At 49.8% G+C, this 22657-nt stretch overlaps 5 protein-coding genes and 1 non-coding gene across 13 annotated transcripts; 3 read left to right on the top strand and 3 right to left on the bottom strand.

Moving 5' to 3' along the window:
• The first annotated feature begins 473 nt into the window (after positions 1–473).
• On the top strand, positions 474–2706 carry LRRN4CL (LRRN4 C-terminal like). The gene is made up of 2 exons (XM_003993601.6): positions 474–639; positions 1225–2706. Exon 2 carries the CDS (start codon positions 1230–1232, stop codon positions 1950–1952), a length of 723 nt encoding a protein of 240 aa, XP_003993650.2. The 5' UTR covers positions 474–639; positions 1225–1229; the 3' UTR covers positions 1953–2706.
• Positions 2707–4667: 1961 nt separating this feature from the next.
• UBXN1 (UBX domain protein 1) lies at positions 4668–7364 on the top strand. Its single transcript, XM_006937420.4, has 10 exons — positions 4668–4790; positions 4898–4985; positions 5125–5178; positions 5267–5373; positions 5457–5526; positions 5766–5957; positions 6052–6103; positions 6245–6358; positions 6863–7055; positions 7222–7364. The coding sequence occupies exons 2-10, from the start codon at positions 4927–4929 to the stop codon at positions 7269–7271; spliced, it is 891 nt and encodes a 296-aa protein (XP_006937482.1). The 5' UTR covers positions 4668–4790; positions 4898–4926; the 3' UTR covers positions 7272–7364.
• Positions 7365–9536: 2172 nt separating this feature from the next.
• On the bottom strand, positions 9537–10254 carry UQCC3 (ubiquinol-cytochrome c reductase complex assembly factor 3). Its single transcript, XM_003993600.5, has 2 exons — positions 10036–10254; positions 9537–9944 (listed from the first exon to the last, which is right to left on the bottom strand). The coding sequence occupies exons 1-2, from the start codon at positions 10153–10155 to the stop codon at positions 9795–9797; spliced, it is 270 nt and encodes an 89-aa protein (XP_003993649.1). The 5' UTR covers positions 10156–10254; the 3' UTR covers positions 9537–9794.
• A 1059-nt stretch (positions 10255–11313) lies between these two features.
• LBHD1 (LBH domain containing 1) lies at positions 11314–17204 on the top strand. Of its 2 annotated transcripts, none has more exons than XM_003993521.5 (6): positions 11314–11532; positions 11612–11771; positions 12682–12909; positions 15243–15367; positions 16676–16773; positions 16858–17204. In XM_003993521.5, the coding sequence occupies exons 1-6, from the start codon at positions 11383–11385 to the stop codon at positions 16886–16888; spliced, it is 792 nt and encodes a 263-aa protein (XP_003993570.2). In that variant the 5' UTR covers positions 11314–11382; the 3' UTR covers positions 16889–17204. The 2 variants fall into 2 exon arrangements, with proteins under 2 accessions (XP_003993570.2, XP_019668118.2); XM_019812559.3 differs by having other exon boundaries at positions 11315–11532; positions 11627–11771.
• On the bottom strand, positions 13400–14923 carry CSKMT (citrate synthase lysine methyltransferase). Of its 7 annotated transcripts, none has more exons than XM_006937416.5 (4): positions 14874–14923; positions 14507–14596; positions 14272–14413; positions 13400–14076 (listed from the first exon to the last, which is right to left on the bottom strand). In XM_006937416.5, exons 3-4 carry the CDS (start codon positions 14345–14347, stop codon positions 13421–13423), a joined length of 732 nt encoding a protein of 243 aa, XP_006937478.2. In that variant the 5' UTR covers positions 14348–14413; positions 14507–14596; positions 14874–14923; the 3' UTR covers positions 13400–13420. The 7 variants fall into 7 exon arrangements, with proteins under 7 accessions (XP_006937478.2, XP_006937481.2, XP_006937476.2 ...); XM_006937419.5 differs by having other exon boundaries at positions 14281–14413; positions 14874–14920; XM_006937414.4 differs by having other exon boundaries at positions 13400–14131; positions 14272–14596; positions 14874–14921.
• On the bottom strand, positions 14673–14820 carry LOC111556835. The gene has a single exon (XR_002736551.2). It is a non-coding gene; the product is annotated as a small nucleolar RNA SNORA57 (small nucleolar RNA).
• Positions 17205–22657: the final 5453 nt, after the last annotated feature.

Genomic DNA, 22657 nt, shown 5'->3' with positions numbered 1-22657 from the left:
TTCTTTCATCTCCCTCTGGGGAGGGGGATCGTGTAGGGCGGGTCTGGAGAGCTGGGCTACATCATTCTGGCCTGTGCACCCCTCCCTTTCTCCGTCCATTGGGAGGCAGAAGACAGGAAATGACTGCCATGGATGTGGTATGATTTTTACCGAAACAGCATTTTGTAGCCCAGGCCCCATGCTGCCCACAGCTGTTTTCCTCTCTGATTCCAGCCAGGTGGCCCTCTGTTTCATGCTCCCCTCCTCACCCCTCCACATAACTTCAGCCTTTTGATTCTCAGCTCCTGGCTGCTTTCCACATTCCAATCCCCTTTCAGAACCCAGGCATCCCGGCCTCCAGATGAAACAGCTGCATGTGGCTCCCCCCCCCCCACCCCCTTCCCTGGCCCCGTGACTCAGGCCCTCTGAAGGGACCAGCCCGCTTCTTGGCATTCACGGGGATAGAGGGGGGGCCGGGGGAGGGGGGCTACGTGGTGACATCATAGTTGAAGGGTATAAAAGCTTCGAGCCAAAAGAGAATTGAAATTGAAGAGAAGACACTGACAAAACCTGACTGCGCAGCCTGTGCGCCTGGGGGCTCAGCCTCAGACCCAAAGACATCTGCTTGAAGATTTGAGCTGCCGCAAGACCCACCCACTGGTGAGGGGCTGCTGGGGGCCAGGGAAGAGTGGTGGGAGGTGGGGAGGGGGGGAGCAGGCAGGGACTGGAACTCCCTTGACAGGTGGAGAGGGTTCCAAGGTCCTTGGTTTCCCCTTCTGTTCCCTCTCCTCTCTCATTTCGGTCTCCTTTTGGGTTTTTGTGTCTGTCTCCCACCGATGATTGTTTTACTCAGATCTTTTCTCTGGGTGGCAGCTGGGAAATATTCCACCTTTCTTCCCCAGGCTGAATAAATCATTTCCTCTTCTTTTCCCCTCCAGCACTTTGCTTATTCATTAACTGTTTCTGGTACTTCACACATGGCTGGTCACACACCCATGTGTCAGACTACATTTGGGGTGGTTTTTGTTTTTGTTTTGTTGTGTTTTTTTTGCCCCAAACCAAGTACATATCGCCTATTCAGAAGTTGGTTGACAAATTAAGAGTGTCAGTCTCCTTTCCTCCTCTCTCTTGGTCTCCTCCTGGCCCTCAGCTGTGTTCCCCGTCCCCGGAGATTTTGTTGAGGGAAGGGCCCTAGAAGGCATGGCGTCTGGGCAGTCTTGACCTATCCACCTCCTTCCCTTGCAGGCCCCATGCTGGGCTCTCCCTGTCTTCTGTGGCTCCTGGCTGTCACCCTCTCCTTGGTTCCCGGAACGCAGTCCTTGGCCCCTCAAGACCTTAAGGAAGAGGACAAAGATGAGACACCCCGGCCACAGCCTCCTTTGCGGGCCGTCCCCTGTGACTATGACCATTGCCGTCACCTGCAGGTGCCGTGCAAGGAGCTGCAGAGGGCTGGACCCACGGCCTGCCTGTGCCCTGGGCTCTCCAGCCCCACGCAGCCGCCTGACCCTCCGCGCCTGGGAGAGGTGCACGTGGTGGCCGAGGATGGCAGCGCCGCGGTGCACTGGTGCGCCCCCTTCTCTCCGGTCCACCAATACTGGCTGCTGCTATGGGAGGGCAACGAGGCTCCCCAGAAGGGTCCCCCCCTCAACTCTACTGTCCGCAGAGCGGAACTGAAGGGCCTGAAGTCCGGGGGCGCTTACGTCGTTTGCGTGGTGGCTGCAAATGGGGCTGGAGAAAGCAGCGTGCCGCAGGCAGGGGGGGAGGGCCTCGAGGAGGTGGGTGGCCCTCCCTTCGGGCCCTGCAGGAGGCTGGCCGTGCCCCCCAGACCGCTTACCCTGGTCCACGTGGCTATCGGGGTGGGCACAGCGCTGGCCCTGCTGAGCTGCTCTGCTCTGGTCTGGCATTTCTGGCTGCGAGAGCGCTGGGGCTGCCCCCGCCGCCGGGTGGCCTCCCGACCCACAGCAGGGCTCTGAAGCAGCCTGGGGGCCTCTCAGGCCCAGCGGAGCCCGGGCTTAGGGAGCAGAGCTCGGCCTGGACTCCCTGGGAGGAGGCGGTTCCCACTGCTGCCCTGAGCAGCCTGGACAGCAGAGTCAGGGTGGCCAGGCACTCGGGCCCCAGCTGAGTCTCAGTGCTCAACCTGAGAGCTTGTTCAGGTCCCAGACTTTCTGTCCTGCTCCAGGCCGAGGTTTGGAACGGAGCAGAAGGCATTGGGAACTTTTTACTTAAAGGACCAGATAGTAAATGATTTAGGCTTTGCAGGTCCAGAGGACCAAAGCAAAGGTATTGCATAGGTACTTCCTTAGCCGTGCGACAGTGTAAAAATGGAGAAACCATTCTTAGCTCATGGGTCTGAGGAATCAGGCCCCAGCCACATTAGACCCGTTGGCTGTAGTTAGCCAATCGCAACCCCTGTCATACACCCTCAAAAGGGCTCTGGCGCATTGGTGGCCTCAATGGGATTTTGAGAACAAGCTGCTGCAGGATGGGAGTTTGGGGCAAGGCTGTTCCCGCTGTTGCCTTTTGTTTAGATATCAAAGATGGGCACACCGGGGTCAGAATTCACCTGTGTCTGAAGTGGGTGAAAATGAATGGCTGATACGGGATGGAAAGAGGGACCTGCCTGAGCTGTTGTCTGGGACCCCCAAATCCCAGGGATGTCCCCCACTTCCCCTCAATTTGTGTTTATTGCACATCCATGTACCAACATTAAAGGATATGTTAAAGGAAGACATTTGCATTTTTCATGATCCTTTTCATTTCCCTGTCCACACACCTATTTTTCAGCGTCGTGTGTCCTTTTTCCCCCCAGAGTAGTGTGTATTTTCGAATTTCTCTTTCACTTAACTGGATGTAGAAAAGTCTGGGATGGCTACAGAGTATAATCCTCGTTTTTGCTGGTCTTATAACTTTTAATTATAGAAATAACATTTCTGTGAGTTTCAAGCACTACTGAAGAATATAAAGGAAAGTTCCCCTTTTTCTCGGGAGGTAATCACCCCCTAGCAGAGCAGTGCTTTGTTCAGTGCAAATGTTTTCTTTATTCACTAAAGGGATGACGGATAATGTTCCACAATGTTCCATGATTTGTGGCAAATTGTAACCTCCTTAGTTATGTCAAAGGCTGCATAACTTTCCATAGGACGATGCTCCTTAACTGACAGAAGTTGTCGCCCTTTAATGGAACATTTGTCTTCAGTGTTTGTTGTGATGTCTCTGTGTATCCTCATATGTTTGCATTTCTATAGGGTACTGACCTGGAAGTAGATGAAAGAACACAGTCCTATATAATTATGGATTAAAAAAAAATTACTGGACCTCTAGGATAAATTTAGAATACATTTGTTATCTATAATGCACTTGCCACACTGTAGTGAATACTTTGTCCCTTTTTAAATTTGCTTCCTGTATTTCCTCAGCATTTATTCATTTACAAATAACGAGGACCCACTCTCTCCTTATTCAAGACGTGCTTTGCAAGCATTCTTATTTACTCTTCACCGCAATTATTACAAAAGACAGTGTCCCCTTTGAGGAGATGAGAAATTTGAGGTTCTAAACGGTTTGAGGCTACAGGTAAGGAGTTAGGATGCCCAGCTCCAAAGCTGATGTTCCCTCCACTATGGAGAGGCAACATAGCATAGTGGTGTAGTGAATGCGTACTGCATGGGTTTGGATCCTAGCTTAGCTATTTACCAGCTTTATGACATTTTTTCTGTGTGTGTTCCCTGTGACTAGTAGTAGTATGATCATATAGATTGTTGTGATGATTAAATATACATTAATTCTATAAAAGTCCAGGGCATATACTATCAATGTTAGTAACTTAGTATGACTCTGCCTCCTTATAAACATTCAAAGTGAGTTTACCTTAAGGGATCTAACAGCCTGGGCCTAGCGGTGTAGGGCTAAGTAATCAACGAGGACTACACAGGGGAATAAATGCTTAAGGGGGTAAATGCTGGAGCTGGGAGGTGGATGGGGGTTGCTCAAAGCAGGATTCCCTTAGAAAGCAAACCTAGGGTCCAGTCTGAAAATTGGGAATTAACCAGTCCCACCAAAGAGGCAGGACATCCCAGGCGGAGGGACTCGTAGGTGCAGGCGCCTGGAAAAGCAAGACGGCCTGTTTTGCAATCTGCACAAATTACCAGCAAGTGGTGGGAGATGACGCTGCGCACTACCAACATTTACACAGCGCACTCCTGCCAGGTACCTAAGGGAAGGGCTTATTGTTGTTGTTCTCACTTTACAGAGGCCTCTAAACAAACAACAACAAGAACAAAAAACGGAGGAAGCCAGACTACTAAGCACTTGTTTCGTTCTAAGTGACTGGAGTTGTCATGGAGAACATTTAAGCAGGGAGGTGATGACAGGATCACGGAGTTATGTTTTGCAAAAGATCCCTCTGGCAGGCGAGCGGAGGATGGCTCAATTCCCCGGAGAGGATGAGTGGGTCAAAGAGTAGGAACATGTCTATGGCTCCCGATCAACAAGCCAAGTAACTTTCCAATTGGTTGCGCTCAGAGCTTGCCTCATTCCGCCCTTGGGTTTCAAAGCCGCACCACCCTTCTTCCCCACCGCTGCCGGCGTCCCAGTCTTGGGGGGGGGAGGGGGTATCGCCTCCCCCGTCAGCGTCCTCGGATGCGCCGCCCTTCCCCGCCCTCACGGGGCCCGGGCAGCCGGGCCGGGCCTGTGTTTTCTGGCTCTCGGCGGCACCCGTCCACGTCCGCCCCCACGTGACCCAAACAGATCCGGGCACTTCCGCTTCCCCTCGGCTTTCTTCTCGTCAGTGTCCGCGGCGGGTCTAGAGCCGGGTAAGTAAGAGAACGCCCGGCTGGGACGTCGGGGGGCGGCACCGTGCGGCGGCTCGGGGGCGCCCCAGCGCTGACCTTCCTGCGCCCTCCTTCTCGCCCTCCTCCAGGTCCCCGCGGAAGCGGCGGTGGTGGCGCCATGGCGGAGCTGACGGCTCTGGAGAGTCTCATCGAGATGGGCTTCCCTAGGGGACGCGCGTAAGGGAGTCCCCTAACCCTGGCCCGCGGGGATCGCGGACCTGTCTGCGCCTTTCCCCCAGCCTGGTCTCAGGCTCCACGCCCCAGCCTGACCCACACCATGGCTCGCGGGCGCTATTCACGGTGTTTCTGCCCCCAGGGAGAAGGCTCTGGCCCTCACGGGGAACCAGGGCATCGAGGCTGCAATGGACTGGTGAGCGCTCAGACCGGGTGGCAGGGGACTGGGGACTGCTGGAAGGGGCAGCCTCATTGTTAACGTCCCTCCCGACTTCCCTTGCCAGGTTGATGGAGCACGAAGACGACCCCGATGTAGACGAGCCTCTACCGACCCCCCTTGGACACGTCCTGGGACGGGAACCCACCTCCTCGGAGCCAGGCGGCCCTGAAGGTCCTGACTGAGGGACACAGTGTGATTATTCACGAGAGCTCGAGGAGCATGAACGGCCAGTAACACTGATTGCTTGTTTGTAGGAACCAGCTCTAACGCCGGAGAAGGCAAACCCGTTTTGAGTGAAGAGGAGAGACAGGAACAGACTAAAAGGTATAGTCACGAACAGTGTCACATTTCTGAGGGTCACCTTCCACTTTTCCATGATGCACAAGTCTGATCAAAGAACCTGGAACTTCCCGTGTTCCCTCCATCCTTACTTGGCGGCTTCCTCTTTGTTTCTCTCACCTCTTTTGGGACGCGTGTTCCCTGATTTCATTTTGAATCCGTTATGAACTCACCTTCCCAATCTGTGTCCGTTTCTCTTGAGCTCTTTCCTTTCTGCCACACAGGATGTTGGAGCTGGTGGCCCAGAAGCAGCGGGAGCGGGAAGAAAGAGAGGAGCGAGAGGCATTAGAACGGGAACGGCAGCGCAGGAAACAAGGGCAAGAGTTATCAGCTGCCCGGCAGCGGCTACAGGAAGATGAGATGCGGCGGGCTGCTGAAGAGCGGAGGAGGGAAAAGGCTGAAGAGTTAGCAGCCAGGTCTGGGTGATGGGGATATTGGATACGAGAGGAGAAAGGAATCTAGATTTGCTTTGTCAGTGTCCGACCTACTTTCTTCTTGTCTGCATTCCAGACAAAGAGTCCGAGAAAAGATTGAAAGAGACAAAGCAGAGAGAGCCAAGAAGGTAGGTGATTGGGAAGACACTGGGGTCATGAAGTAGGTAGGCTAGTAGAAACCCTTTTGTAGCTTCAGAGGAAAAGGATGGGCGTAGTGTGTTTCTCTTAAGAGTGGGTGAGCCTGATCAGTGTTTTCCTTTGTCCTCCAGTATGGTGGTAGCGTGGGTTCTCGGCCGTCACCACCAACAGAGCCAGGCCCTGTTCCCTCCTCTCCCAGCCAGGAGCCTCCCACCAAGCGGGAATATGACCAGTGTCGCATACAGGTACTGATTCTAATTCCTGTCTTGCTTCTGGGATCCCTTTGTCCACCTGGCTCAGAGCTTTTTTCAGTTATGTTCCCTTTGCCAAACCTCTCCCTTCTTTGTAAGTGACTTTTGAAATCCTACCTCCTCTACTCTTAGGAAAGATATCGCATTTCACTTGCTCCAGTCTTATTTAAATCCATACTTCCGTCTTACTCAGCAATTACCTTTTTAGTTGATCGTGTTTTCATTTCGTTTATTACACAGCAACCTGCATGACGTGGTGTTTATCTAGAGGTTTTTGGATGGTCTTGTCTTTGTTAAAATGTGAGGAAGCTGGGAGCCTTTCTTCAGTGCTTAGTAAACCACAGCATAAGTGGTTGTTCATGAGGTGCTTTGAAGAGTAATTACACCGGTCCAGTCTAACAGGAAGCAGGAGCCAACTTTGCAACTCTTCTTTTCCTTACTTGAGCACCTCACTCAGTTCTGACGCTCACAATACTGTGTTTCACGCTTGCCCTCTAGGTCAGGCTGCCAGATGGGACCTCACTGACCCAGACGTTCCGGGCACGGGAACAGCTGGCAGCTGTGAGGCTCTATGTGGAGCTCCACCGTGGAGAAGAGCCTGGAGGGGACCAGGACCCCGTGCAGTTGCTCAGTGGCTTCCCCCGGCGGGCCTTCTCAGAGGCTGACATGGAACGGCCTCTGCAGGAGCTGGGTATGACACGTGCGATCAGAAACAGGACTTGGGGGAGGGGAGGGGATGCCTGAGAAAGGAAGGAATGCCAGGGGAAGAGACTTTGTGGAGATGGTATGAAGCCAGAAATTTTGGGGGGCAAAGAGCAAGGATCTTTGAGGTCAAAGCTGTTTTCTCCCATCTTTAGGACTTGTGCCTTCTGCTGTCCTCATTGTGGCCAAGAAATGTCCCAGCTGAGAGGCCTTTATCCCACCATCCCTCTCTGACATCTTCATGTTTGATAGAGCACTGACATCTCCTTCCTAATAAATAGACCCTCTGAGTTCTGTATGTGCCTGACTCCTTCCTGAGTGGCTGGGAGGGACAAAACTGAGGCAGAGGGAGAAGTTACAGGGAAGGCATTTAAAACAGACCTTATTTTTCATCTTCAGTTTCCATACAGAAACTTGATTACAATCTCTGGATCTTTCTTTTTGGGAAGTTAAGAGAAGTGTTGGGGGTAGAGTACGACGAGCAGCACAATTTGCTCCTATGGGTAAGGTAGTGCATAAGCCTGAGATCCTTACTTGTGTGCCTGCCTTTTTTTTTTTTTTTGGCACCCCCCCCTCCCCCGACTTCTTGAAGCCAGCCTAGTTGCTTCCTGTAAAATAAGGATGATAGTACCTGTTAATTCATTGTTATGGGTATTACATAACGCTGATACAGGTGCTTTAGTGTAGCTCCCTGGCACTTAATAAGTTCCCAGTAAGTATTAGCTATTAAAGAGTAATTTTGGGGGCACCTGGGTGGCTCAGTCAGTTAAGCGTCTGACTTCAGCTCAGGTCATGATCTCACGGTTCATGGGTTCAGGCCCCACATCAGGCTCTGTGCAGACAGCATGGAACCTGCTTGGGATTCTCTCCCCCTCTGCATCTCCTCAACTCGTGCTTGCTCGCTCGCTCTCAAAATAAATATATGTGTTAACAGAGATACGAAGGCAGTTATCTGGGGTTGGTACAGTCATGCCATCTTTATTTGTATAAAAGTTTTTATTTAATCTCTGCACCCAGTGTGAGGCTTGAACTCACAACCCTGAGACTGAATGTCGTGGTCTCTTTCTGCCTGCCAAGCCTGCCAGGTGCCCCCAATTATCCCATTTTAGAGACTGGGACACCAAAGCATGTGACTTACGGAAACCAACCCACCTGAGGAGCTTGACTCTAGGGCTCAGGCTCTGAACCTCCCAAGTTCCTTCATCGTAGCCTCTCACTGCCGCTCTCATCCTCGTACTCCCTCAAACAGCTGCTGACCTTTTCCCTCTCATTCCCCTGCTAGAAAGAGGCCACGGTTAAACCAAAGATCACACATAACAAGTGCATTTGGCTTGGGACTTCATCCATCGGGTGAAAACAGCACCAGTGCACCATCTGGGTTTACACCTCAGTGTTAACCAAGCTTTATTTATTGTCCTGGCTTTATTTAAATAAAAGCAGGGGTACCTGGGTGGCTCAGTCCGTTGAGCATCCCACTCTTGATTTCAGCTCAGGTCATGATCCCAGGTTCTTGGGCTTGAAACCTGTGTGGGGCTCCATGCTGAGCGTGGAAGCTGCTTACGATTCTCTCTCTCTTGAGGAAGCCTGGGTGACTCAGTTGGTTAAGTGTCTGACTTCGGCTCAGGTCATGATCTCGCAGTTCGTGGGTTTGATCCCTGCATTGGGCTCTGTGCCGTCAGCTCGGAGCCTGGAGCCTGCTTTGGATTCTGTGTCTCCCTCTCTCTCTGCCCTTCCCCCACTTGCACTCCGTATCTCTCTCTCTCAAAAATAAATAACACACTCTCATAAATAATAAATAAAAGCAAGCTTTCCCCCCTCCCCTTCAATTGCTATCTTCTTTGGAACCACCGGATGTGAGGCAGACCACAGGGAAATTATCTCGCTCCTTCAGAGATTCCCAAGAAATCCCATGACTGGATTCGGGGATTACAGACTACTACAGTGAAAACCTGGAAGGGGAAAAACCCCACTACCTATATCAAAGGCTGCTCTGTGCCAAGCACTGCACTTTACATTTCTAAGTTAATTTTTTCCCAACAACCCTCAAGATAATTACCACCTTTTATGTAACAGGACTGAGGCTCCAAGAGGTTTTGTAACATGCAGGACTTTCATCAAGATCTGTCTTACTGAACGCATGCTCCTTTCACTCCTAGCAGATTGACCTCCAAAGGTTCAATAGCCCCAGAAAGCATCATAGCGTATGTTAAATGCTAGAAGCCCCTCTCCAACCTCACAGGACAGGAAACCCAAAGTGTCCTCCATGGGCACCAATTGCTACAGGATTTTCCAGCATTAGTTCTGATTTCGAGAATGTCACTTGGTTATCAAAAGTACACTTGAACAACCACATGACATTGTGTTTTGGTCGCTGCGGGGCACATGGGAGCCACAGTCATCCGCTTCCCCAGCACGGGCCCCCCAGAACACTCTAGACATTTAGAGGCGCCAGACTGCAGGGCTCACAGACTGGACGGAGGAACGTGATTTATTGGTTCCTTCGGGTTCACCATATCCGACGCCCCCGCCCGCGACGTAGGATGTTAAAGTGCAGTCAGTGCATCTTTTGATAGGGGACGTGCTCACCCTGCAGCGGCTCCCAGGGCCTCAGGGAGGCCTGGGCGCGGCATCCTCAATCGGGTCTCCCCGCTGGGCGTACGGAGGAGAAAGGCCGCCTCCGACTCTTGCGCGGGAGCAAGGTCCCAGTGCCCACGATGGAAGTTCCAGCTCACGCTGACTTCCCGCCGCCGCCGCCCATCCAGTTCTTCCTCCAGGCCACGTTCTCTTGCGTGGCCGCTGCCTCCTGCAGAGTGGCTAGCACTAACTCTTTGGTCCTGACCGCCTCCTCCCTGCGCCGCGGGTCTTGCTCGGGCATCTCCTGCGGGCGGGAAGGGAGGTTCGCAGTCCTGACCCCCAGCCCGGGGGCTCTCCGCCCGCCCACCCCACGTCGGACTTCCAGTCGCCCCCACCTTCAGCATCTCCTGCTTCCGCTGCTCTCCCGGAGCCACGAGGACAAAGAGCGCGGAGCCCACGCCAGCCCCGGCGCCCAGAAGGGCACCCACGATTAGCGCTTTGCGCAAGGTCTCCATGGCCGACCGCGCGACCGGCGAGGCGCTCTCCGGGGCCTCCCGCAGCCTAGAAGGCGAGCCACGACGTCTCACTGCTCCCCGCGCAGGCTAGAGCGGCCCACGGAGAAAACCATAGAGATGGGGCCGGGCTAGAGGGCCTGATCAGCGAAACGTTCGAATCTAGAGCACCTGGGTCTTAAAAGCCTGGTTTTAACTGAGAAGCTTGAGCGCGTCCAAAAGCGTTGGACTTGAGGGCCGAGCACCGGACCCATTGCCATGAAGTCCAGAGTGGGATTGCTAAAGGGAGCGTGCGTGTCGGAGTGCGTGTCTTCATGGTTGCTGTGGGTTTTACGGCTGCCCAGTTCCGAAATTTCCTGGTCGATACAGGGCTAGGGCTGTGCTCTGTAGTTTCCTACAATAACTTGTGGTTTTTCAGTAGTACAGCACAAACCGGACATCCGGATACTTAACATCAGTCTATTGATCCACTCCAAATCTCAACTTCTGAACAAAAACTCAAAGCCAAATGTACTGGGTGGGGGGAAAGGTATACATATGTTATTATTTTTCTTTATTTTACTCGTTAAGTTAACGTATTGAACGTAAATTTGTTTTGTTTTGTTTTCATCATGGGAAACCCTTGGCTCCCCCACCCCACCCCTGGCATGAAAACTCTGGGTTTGGAGTAACATACCGAGTTCTAGTTTGGAGAAGAAAGCACCTTTTAGTTGTGTGACTCTGGGCAAATCATTTAAGTTCTTTGTGCCTCGGCTTCTGCATCAGAAAATAGGGCTAATGACCGTATCTTTCTCATAGTTTTAGGATAATTAAATGAGTTGATATATAAAGCATTTAAAAACAGTTACTGGTAAATAGTAAACACCCTATAAATATTCATTAAGACACAAAGAAACTTGTCAAATTGGGAGACCCAGTGAGCAAAGGAATCAGGAAATTCCAAGTTTGTTTGCAAAGCTCTTCACTCCCAGGGCTTTAATCCAGATGCCCTTGTTGACTCCTACCCTCCTGCCTTTCCCAGTGACACTGGGGAGTGAGACATAAAGCTCCTATCCCATCTCTTGGGATTTTCCCCTCCCCTGGAAGGCCCATAATCTCCTAGCTTGTCATTCTCTTCTCAGAAGTGATTAGGGGCCAGGCTCCAAGGATTAAAGGAGCAGTCTGTGGAGTGTCTGAGTAGGGGTACTCCACTTTGAGTTCAACCACTCTGCCCTCTAAGAATTAGAACCCATGGCCCTTGTGCCAGGGAGCAGCGAGGATGGGCCTTGGCCTAGAGATAGCCCAGGCTCCTCCCAGCACCCAGAAAGTCCTAGGCTGACCAGCCCCCTGTGGATGGACAGAGGAGAAATTGGCAGGGTTGAAGGTCACCAGGATGTTCAGGTTAGTACTCCCCTACCCTGTGTCTTGCTGCGGACTCATCTTCCAGTTTGGTCCAAGCACCCTGCTTATCCTGATTCAGGTGGTCTCTCAAAAGACTCGCCTGCCCTCCATTGTGGTGGAAGCTTCTGAGGGGAGTGAAGAGAGCGGGGAGCTGGGTTGGCCACAAGAGGAGCTGCTGCTGCTCACTGATGAGGAAGAGGAGGCTGAGGTCTTCTTCCAGGACCAAAGTGAAGAGGCAGGTGAGGGAGGCGGCTGCTTCAGTGGGGCCGTTGCGACCTGGATATTCTTCTGGGCAGGGCCCAGATGGAAAACTCAGTTGTGTCCCCTGCATTAAGCAGTACCAGGCACACAGCAGGTGCTTAGTTCATGTAGTGAAGAATAACAGAGGTGGAGAGAAAAGTCAAAGTGTTTGGCAAAGTTGAACGTTAGAGGGAAGTTGTAATGTCAGATGGGTGATGCCTTTTAATTATTTTTAAAATATACTTAATATTTTAAAATACATTGTTTTTAAAATATTCTAAAACAATGTTTTAAAATATTTACGTCATTTGTTGTGTGTGTGTGTGGAATGTAATAAAATCATCCCAAATCGACTACCCAGAGGGAAGTTGTATTTTGGGTGCCTTTTCTTCCAGAATTTTCCCCATGTCTGATACTGTTATAAAAGCTTATTTATTAGGACTTACAGTGTGCCAGGAACTGTGCTAAACACTTTTATCCCATGATTTTCAGAACTCAGTGGGGGAGACCCTTTTATCCTCATGAGAAAACTGAGGCCATGAAATTAGGCTCTTAATTACAATTGCTGTATTACTTTTTTATAAGCAAAAGAAAAAAACATCAAACTAATTTGCTTCATCTTTCAAAAAGTCAGTAATGTATCAGGAATACTTTTCACTTTTTTTAATTTAATGTTTATTTTTTAGAGAGAGAGACAGAGTGTGAGCATGGGAGGGGCAGAGAGGGAGACACAATCTGAAGCAGGATCCGGGCTCTGAGCTGTCAGCACAGAGCTGAAGTGAGGGTCAAACTCAAGGACCTGATATCATGACCTGAGGCGAAGTAGGACACTTAACCGACTAAGCCACCCAAACGCCCCCAGGAATACTTTTCACTTTTAATGGGCTCTTCAACTCTCCTCTCCCCCAGGCTGGACTTGGAGCCCACTGGACCCCAGATCTCCCTTAAGAACCTTTAACCCAGAACTCAGCTGGGGACAGGAACAGGTAGAACAAGAGGTCTCCTGGATTCCTGAGGACACAGAGTATCAGGAAGCCTCCAACCCCTGTCCTCTCTGGAACCCAGCAACAGGCTCCCATGTGTGTAGAAGCTGCTTTGTGGAATATTCACACCTCCTGCCTCCCAGGAGCTTTGAGGGTAAGTATCTGTTCTCTCTCCTTCAACATTTCAGTGAAGTTTGTTAGGAGGCCCTTCTGGCTGTCCTATCAATCTTCCCCTTTTCACAGGTAGAGGACACTGAGGCTTAGAGGTTGGGCCACTGGCTCACATCAGTCAGTCAGTGCTGGGATTTGGATTAAGAACTCCTCTCTTTAAACAAAAAACCCCCAGAAACTCTATCTGTGCCCATAGGTATTCCAGTTAGTAGGGGTTAGAAGCCTTCTCTAGTTAGCACTCATCTTGTGCCTGGCATTGCTAAGTGCTAAATGTTTCACCTGACATTGTATGTAATCCCAACTCCACCTATTATTATTTCTACCTTGCCGAGGTGTAAACTGGGGCATGGAGACATTCAAATATGTGCACGCGGCTAGAAAATATGGAGGCCAGCCCTAAGATCCTCACTTCCCAGCCATCATACAAAGAAGAAAAAAATTCTCTTCACCTCTTTCCTCACCCAACAGAAAAATGAGAGTTAGAACTAAAGTCTTTAATGAGAGACTTGAACCAAGTAAGCAAAGTAGGGGATGCCCCTGAAAGGGCCTAGCTCCTGCACAGTCACAGTCCAGCCTTGGGACCCTTGCTCCAGGCAGGGTAGCCGCACATCAGGGTCCTCATCGGAGAACTGAATCAGGGTCCCCCGGGGGCTTAGGACCCTTAGGCATTCTGACAGAAGCTGGTAAGCCCCAGGCAGACCACCCCGGGCAACAGCATCCCAGGTGCCCTTATCCAGCACTAGCTGGAAGGAGCCTGAGGGAGCCACGGGCTCCAGGTTCTGGGCATCAGCCTGTATGAACTGTAGTCGAGAGGCAGGGTGCCCAGGGTACAGGGGTATTTGGTCTTGGCCACCTTCCAGGAGGCTGTTCATGTGGGCCACGGCCACAGGAGAGAAGTCCACCCCCAGCACATCCACGGGAACTGGACACTTGGTGTAGAGACCTGTACATAGGCTGGAGGTCCCACAGCCCACGTCCAACACCCGCAGTGGATAGGCAGCCCGTGCCTCCTGCAGCAGCGGCAGTAGGAACCCCTGGGCTTCCTCATACCCAAAGAACCAGTCGAACGTGGGGACGCTGCCGACTCGGGGACCGCTGTGGAGCTTATCCCAGAGGCGACGGTGGGCCAGGCAGTTACCAGCCAGGGAGCCTGTGGACACGAGTGGGGCACATGTGTCACCCAGCGCCCAAGTTTCATCAGATTGCTGCAAAACAAACAAACAAACAAACAAAACAAAACAAAACAAAAAAAAAAAACCGGCGCAATATACCCTGGGGTTTGAAGAATCACAATTTCAGGGATTAGGGTCACTAAGAACCCGCCTTGCCCTCCCACTCTGCCTACCTTCCCTACCCAACAAAGCTCGGCGCGCCCCAGCCGCCAGGGTCGCCACGTGGAGAGTTGCTCGCAGCGCGGCCATCTGGAGATCCCGGCAAGGTCGGCCAGAGAACCTTCTGCGAAATGTCGCCCGCACTCCCGAAGGAGCCTGAGGTCCAAGACAAAGGTTGCAAATTCCGCTTTGTGGGATAACGCGAACAGCCTAATGACAACCATGGAAAAAACGCGGACACACACTTACTACGGCAGGAAAGGCCTTTATTGTTGGCAACGGTAAATTAAAAGAGGAGGGGGACACGACAGCTCCGGTTCCAGGGGCGGCTCCCCAAACCTGAAATAAAAGGAGAAGTCGTGAGCACCCCAAGGAGGAGCCTGCAGAACCTCGGTTCCGCTGGGCTCCTTGGAGCCGGTGTCCCGGCGGTTGAGGATAGAACCCGCGGACCGGAAGCCGCGGGCACCGAAGACATGACGCCGAGGGGCCAGAGCCCTTTCCCTCTGCCTCCGTACATTACGGGGGCCGGGACCTTACACCCGGCCCCCGCCAAGAAAAGGAGGGTGCGCAGGCCCCGCCCAGAACCCCCGCCGGGCCTCGTAGCTCCGAAACCTACCTACGCACCTACTTTTTCGCCGTCCGGGGAGAGAACTAGGACGCCGCCGAGCTGCTTTATATACCCTCAGTACCCGCCCCTGGGCTGCGATTGGCTCGCGGAGGCCGAGGGGCGGGGCCTACGCTGACTCTGCGCAGAGCCAAAACGCCGGCCGCGAACCACAGTCGTTGCGCAGCCATGGGGGCTCCCGGGGGAAAGATCAACCGGCCCCGAACGGTGATTGTGTGGGAGCCCCGACTTCGTTTCCCCACGCGTCTTGGAGCCCTCTAATCTCGCCAGAGATGAGATCTATGGGCCGGAGTCGCCGGGTGCGGGGTCCTGGGTCGCGGTGCGCGGCTTCCGTCTGATTAGCATCTTCCTCCCCTTCAGGAACTGAAGAAGAAGCTGTTCAAGAGACGGCGGGTGTTGAACCGGGAGAGGCGACTGAAGCACCGGGTGGTGGGAGCTGTAATGGACGAAGGCCTGATTACGCGGCACCACCTCAAGAAGCGGGCGTGAGTGCCAGACTCTCTTCCCTTTGCCCTGCCCCCTCCCGCCCCGAGTCCCCTTTCTCCTCCGTGTCGATCTCCACAGCAGGTATCACCTCCGCTTTTCTTGTGCACTGACTTTATACAAGGCACGTTTGTCAGCTGTGTTTGTGCCTACACCCTGCTAGCGTGCGGACAACACTGGTAGCTCACAACCTCTTTGGGTCTTGGACCCGACTAAGAATCTAAGAACTGTCGACTCACCCACCTCCCCAGATAACATTGTACCTTCACATAAATTTTTATAAGTAAACTTAAATTTTTTTATTAAAAATTTTTTTTAACATTTTAAATTTATTTTTGAGAGACAGCATGAGCAGGGAAGGGGCAGAGAGAGAGACACACACAGAATCCGAAGCAGGCTCCAGGCTCTGAGCTGTCAGCACAGAGCCGGATGCGGGGCTCAAACCCACGAACTGTGAGATCATGACCTGAGCCCAAGTCGGAAGCTTAACCAACTGAGCCACCCAGCTGCCCCTAAATATTTTTATTTCTGAGAGAGAGAGTGTGAGTGGAGGAGAGGGGCAGAGGGAAAGAGAATCCCAAACAGGCTCCATGCTCAGCGCAGAGCTCCACACAGGGCTCCATCCCACGATCCTGGTATGGTGAACTGAGTCAAAACCAAGAGTCAGACACTCAACCAACTGGGTGTCAGAAATATTGAAAATAGGGGCGCCTGGCTGGCTCACTTGGTAGGGTGTGCCATTCTTGATCCTTGCAGTTCATGAGTTCAAGCCCCACATTGTGCATGGAGACTACTTAAAATAAAATAAAATTAAATTAAAAAGTATTGAAGATAGAAGGAAAAATAGTTTTCCCTTACAAATTCTTGCTATATACCAAGTTTTAACACTTAATGTTAAGTACTCTCTATATATGTATGGGAGTAGTGTTAAGCATGTTAATGGCTAAATGTTGGAAAGATTTAACTCAGAGCCTAGATTTTCAAGGTCTTTCTACTTGAGTCCAAAGACATTTTCTTTTCTTTTTTTTTTTAGTTTTTCATGTTTTATTTATTTTACAGAGAGAGAGAGAGCAGGGGAGGGGCAGAGAGAGAGGGAGACACAGAATCCGAAGCAGGCTCCAGGCTCTGAGCTGTCAGCACAGAGCCCGACGTGGGGCTGGAACTCACAGACTGTGAGATCATGACCTGAGCCGAAGTCAGATGCTTACCCTACTGAGCCACCCAGGCGCCCAAGGGCGTTTTCAATAGCCAGAACCAGCCTGCGGTGGTTCCGGTTAACCTGGACATCTTTGCTCTTACCAACCCTTCAGGTCCAGTGCACGTGCCAACATTACTCTCTCTGGGAAGAAGCGCAGAAAACTCCTCCAGCAGATCCGGCTGGCCCAGAAAGAGAAAGCAGCCATGGAAGGTGAGGCTGGGGCAAAGAGGCGAGGTGAGGGGGCAGCCTGGATTCACTGGGGGTCTTTCATGCTTCCTCTTTCCTTTTGCTCAGTGGAAGCCCCCACGAGGCAAGCCAGGACTAGTGAACTGCAGCCCAAACGGCAAAAGAAGACAAAAGCCCCCCAAGATGTAGACATGGAGGACCTTGAAGATAAGAGCTAAATCCCCACGCCTCCCACTGGAAGATTCTCAGCTGGAGCCAGGAGGACTCTGGTTATTTCGGAGGACTTTGGAGAAGGCATTGCCCCTTTTCACTCTTCTCAGATTCCTTTTCCTTAATGGCCTAGGGAGCTGCCCTGTAGGAATGCATCGAGAGGAAGAGAGTGGAGAAGGAAGTTGGGAGACGGGGGTCCTTAACAGTCAGCTCAATTTGTAATAAAGCCCTAGACTTCTCACTGAGATGTGTGTGATTAAATGTAGGAACGGGCGGGGTCTGTGAGTGGGGAAACAAGACAGGAAATAGGACCCACGGAGCTTACTTGAGCAAAGGCAACGAGAAGCCAGCCTCTGTGCCTGGCTGGCTCAGTCAGTAGAACATGCGACTCTAGATCTCAGGTTGTGAGTACGAACCCCAATTGGGTGTAGAGATTACTTAAAAAAAAAAAAAAAAAAAAGTCAGAGGCACCTAGGTAGCTCAGTTGGTTAAGCATCTGACTTCAGCCCAGCTCACGATATCACCTTTATGAGTTTGAGCCCCACATCGGGCTTTGTACTGACAGTGTGGAGCCTGCTTGGAATTCTCTCTCCCTCTCTCTGTCTCCATCACTCGTGCTTTCTCTCTCAAAATAAATAAGTAAACTTAAAAAAAAAATCCACTGTTATTTAAAAAAAATTTTGGGGGGGGGGCACTTGGGTGGCTCAGTCGGTTAAGCATCTGACTCACAGTTTGTGAGTTCAAGCCCCGTGGGCTCTGTGCGGACATCTCGGAACCTGGAGCCTGCTTCAGATTCCGTGTCTACCTCTCTTGGCCCCTCCCCTGTTCTCTCTCTCTCTCTCTGTCTCTCCCTCTCTCTCTCCCTCTCAAAAATAAATTAACATTAAAAAAAATTTGCTTGAAGTAAATAAAAATAAATTCTTGTTTTAAAGTAAGTTCTACGCAGGGCTTGAACTCATGACCTTGAGATCAAGACTTGCGTGCTCTACCGACTCAGCCAGCCAGCCGCTGAGGATTATATTTTTAATAAAGTGAAGACCGAGCATTATTTTTCCCATTTAACATTCAGAACTTCTGTCGGATGAGAGGACTGGGGGTGTTTAATTAAAGTGAAAAGCTGCCTGTGTGGAGGTGTGTTCAACAGGGGGGAAAAAACATCTCTCTGTCCTGTTTTATCTGTGTAAGCTTCTTTGGAAGAGGGAGGGTTTGGGTCCAGCGTTGCACCTCCTTTCTCCCTGCCACAGCCCATCCCACCTCACCCCTCTGCCAACTACATATTTTGAATTTCAAATTCAGTAAAGAATCTGTACAGTGAACCTTCATAAATGCACTCTACTTAAATTTGCCAATTTTTAGCATTTTCCAACAGTTGTTTTATCTGTATGCACTTGCAAATATGTATGCATGTGTCTTTGTTGACTCATTGGAAAGTCAACTGCAGATGAGATTTTTACCCCAGAGAACATTCCTTCTTCTTTTTTTTTTTTTTTTTAAGGTTTTTTTGTTGTGTTGTGTTGTGTTAGTGTTGTGTTTTGTGGTTTTTTTGAGAGAGAGCCAGCAGGGGAAGAAGCAGAGAGGAGAGAGAGAATCCCAAGCAGGCTTTGCACTGTCAGTAAGGAGTCCCACTTGGGACTCAAACTCACCAACTGTGAGATCGTGACCTGAGAGGAAATCAAAATCAAGAACTGGCCGCTGAACTGACTGAGCCACCCAGGTGGCCCAGAACATTATTTTATATAGCCAAAATACTCTTATCACACCTAAGACACTTAACATTAGCTAATACTGACTTTTTCATATTTGAATTTCCTTAATTGTTCCAATAATATCCTTTTGTTGTTGTTGTTGTTGAGAGAGAGGGAGCGTGAGCAGGGGAGAGGGGCAGAGGGAGAGAGAGAGAATCTAGGACGCCATACTCAGTGAGGCTCAACACAGCCCAATCCCACAACCCTGTGACTACAACCTGAGTGGAAATGAAAAGTGGGACCTCAGCCTACTGAGCCAACTAGGAGCCCCTCCAATAATATTTTTATATATTTTATATATTTTTAATTTTATATATTTTTAAATATTTTTTTATTTTTTATATTTTATAATATTTTTATAGCTGTTTTCCCCCTCAATCCAGGAGTTAATCAGGGATCATGTACTTCATTTAATTGTCCTATCTCTTTTGTCTCATTCAACAGTGCTTTTTTTTTAAATGTTTATTTTTGAGAGAGCGCAAGTGGGGGTGGGGCATAGAAAAGGGGACAGAGGATCAGAAGTAGGCTCTTCACTGACAGTAGCAAGCCCGATGTGGGGCTTGAACTCATGAACCACAAGATCGTGACCTGAGCAGAAGTTGGACGCTCAAACAATTGAGCCACCCGGGTGCCCCTCACTCCACAGCACTTCTACCTATTTTAGGTAAACTTGACATTTTTGAAGAGCCCAGTGTAATTTTATTTATCTATTTAGGAATAATCCATTTCCCGTCGCTTACATCAATTTGTCTCACGATTAGTGCTTCTAAGTGTAGAAACTTGGTTAAGTGGGTGTCTGTCAGATTTCTCCATTGTTAAAGTATACTTTCCCTTTGTAATTCATAAGTAACCTTTGGGGCTGCTACTTTGAGATTGCATGAATACCCTATTCCCCAAAATCCTTTCACCCCGTGATTTTAGCACCCATGATAATCTTTACCTAATAACTTACTGCACAAAATGGTAATTTTCTAATTTTAGCCTTCAGTCACTGATATTATTCATGTGATATATTCTGTAAAGAAAACCCCTTCCTCTATAAAAATATCACTATGGATTCTGATTGTTTCTCAGTGTGTCATAATCTGTGACTATTGCTTTTACAGGCTTGAAGTCATGGCCAAAATTTGGCCAACAGGAGCCTTTTCAAGGTGGTCTCTGTGTCCTTTTGACACAACACCATCAGTATTTGAGCACTTCCTTGTTTTCTGACATGATGATCTGTTCCAAGCTCACCTGCTGCTTCCCCTGGCCTAAGACTGGGATCAGCCAATTTTCCAGGGAAACAGAATTATGTCCAGTTTGAACACAGAAAGGAAAAGCGGTTGTTTGAAAATGTATTCAGATGCAGTAAAGAGAGGAGGGGAGGCAATAGGAAGGAGAAGGAAAGACATTTTTTTTTTAATTTATGTTTTTTTGAAGTAGGCTCTACATCCAATATGGGGCTTGAACTCATGACCCTGAGACTAAGTGTTACACACTCTACTGACTGAGCCAGCCAGGTGCCTCAGGAAAGACATTGTTAATATTTTGAGACAGAGAGAGAGAGAGAGAGAGAGGGAGACAGAGCCTGAGTGGGGGAAGGGCAGAGAGGGAGGGAGACATAGAATCTGAGGCAGACTCCAGGCTCTGAGCTGACAGAGCTTCATGAGGGGCTCAAACTCGTGAACCACAAGATCATGACCTGAGCTGAAGTTGGACGCTTAACTGACTGAGCCACCCAGGTGCCCCATCTTCTTTTTTTAATTAAAAAAATTATTTTAAATCTTTTTTAATTTTTATTTATTTATTTATTTATTTATTTATTTTTTCAACGTTTTTTTAATTTATTTTTGGGACAGAGAGAGAGCATGAACGGGGGAGGGGCAGAGAGAGAGGGAGACACAGAATCGGAAACAGGCTCCAGGCTCTGAGCCATCAGCCCAGAGCCCGATGCGGGGCTCGAACTCACGGACCGCGAGATCGTGACCTGGCTGAAGTTGGACGCTTAACCAACTGCGCCACCCAGGCGCCCCAATCTTTTTTTATTTTTGACAGAGGGAGTCAGAGTGTGAGCAGGGGAGGGGCAGAGAGAGAGGGAGACATGGAATCTGAAGCATGCTCCAGGCTCTGAACTGTCAGCACAGAACTGGAAGCAGGTCTTTAACTCAGGAGCTGTGAGATGGTGACCTGAGCTGAAGTCAGACACTTAACTGGCTGAGCCACCCAGGCGCCCTTTAATAAGTGATCTTAAGTGATGTTTGCAAAAATCCGTCAGATAGGAGACATACGCATTTTACAGATAAGGAAATGGGCTTCAAACAGTTGGGTCAATTGCTCAGGGTTACACTGCTGATAAATTGCAGACATGAATCTAGATCTGTCCAACACCAAAACAGGCACCTTTGGATTATGAAATCCTTAAGAGCAAGGACCACATAATAGTCTTATTCCTGGAGAACTTACATGTTTCAAAAGTCTCCTTACATTTTTTTTTTTTTTACATTTATTTATTTTTGAGAGATAGTGAGACAGGGTGTGAGCAGGGGAGGGGCAGAGAGAGAAGGAGACACAGAATCCAAAGCAGGCTCTAGGCTCTGAGCAAGCTGTCAGCACAGAGCCCAAGGCAGGGCTTGAACCCACAAAGCGTGAGATCATGACCTGAGCCGATGTTGGACGCTCAATGGACTGAGCCACCCAGGCACCCCAAAAATCTCCTTTTACAGATCATAAGTTGAGGCTCTCAGATGGTAAGTATTGGCTCCCAGTTGGAGACAGTGTTAGGAGCAGAAATATTTATTGTTCTAGAACAGATCTTGCTAGTAGGTAGTATATGATAGGGAGAACAAAGACAAAAGGAAAAAAAAATAAACTTCCTTACAACTTATAGCCTATTGACAAGTACTTGAGACAAGCAGAGTGGCCTTCCTCTGGAAGCTTAGCTGCCTCAATGTTAATATGTTGCAAGAGGCAAAAGACAACCTTAGGGTGACATTAGTGGGACCTCCAGGATCCTGTAATAAATTCCTTTGGAAACTTCCTTTATCTCTACCTGCCCAAGATACATGTTAGCAATCATTGCCTAAACACATGACCCACTGATACACATTTAAGGGGGCTCACACTGAGAGTTTACTAGGTTGTAGTAAATGATCTTTTTCTAACAACAGCGAGCCCCTCAAGATCCTAGAAACCTCTCTTCCAAATTCCTTAGAGACCTAATGCTCTTCCTAACCCCCTCCCCAACCTGAAAGTTTATAATCAGCGCCTCCGTACAAACCAATAGCAGCTCTTTTTGCCCACAGGTCCTGTTCCCTTTTTAGCATCGAAGATGTCTCAAGAATTCTTTCTTGACCATTCACTCGTGAATCCCAACATTTAGGATCAGTGAACATATTCCCTGGTTTCAATTTTCACAACACCCTAGGAGGTAGTTGTACTGTTACCATTCTCATTTCCCAAGGAGGAAGCAGGCATAGGGAGGATAAGAAGAGTATACAGCCAGTAAGTGGAAGAGCTGAAGCTTAAGCTAGACAGACTGGCCATTTTGGGGGCTATTGATGAATGCATAGGAGTTCGTCATACAGTTTCCAGGCTCCCTCTCGGCAAGGGAGAGGAAGGGCCCTGAGTTGGTAGGTTGGGGAGAGAGAGCAAAGCCTAAAGAACGGAGACTAACATGACTGTAGAGCCAGCCTGTGACTGGAAGAACACCTACAACCCAATTTATTTCGGACTTCCTCTTCCTCCCTCTCTTTCCTTTTCCTCTCGGGAATTTTCTCTCCCTTCTTTCGTTCTCCACCCCCACCCCCCGCCCCCCGCCTCGCTTTTCCCTTCCCTTCTCTCCTTTAACTGCTTTCTCCATTGTCACGGTCTGTTTACTTATCTACTTGCTTATTCGTTTAATATTGTCACTGTTTGTTGATTAAAATATTTCCCAGTGCTTCCTTTTTTAAAAACCTCGCGAGTTGAATATT

This window comes from Felis catus, chromosome D1, assembly GCF_018350175.1.
Source record: "Felis catus isolate Fca126 chromosome D1, F.catus_Fca126_mat1.0, whole genome shotgun sequence".
Classification (NCBI taxonomy): Eukaryota; Metazoa; Chordata; class Mammalia; order Carnivora; family Felidae; genus Felis; species Felis catus.
The sequence above is the reverse complement of the archived record's forward strand: the minus strand, read 5'-3'. Positions and strand labels throughout refer to the sequence as shown.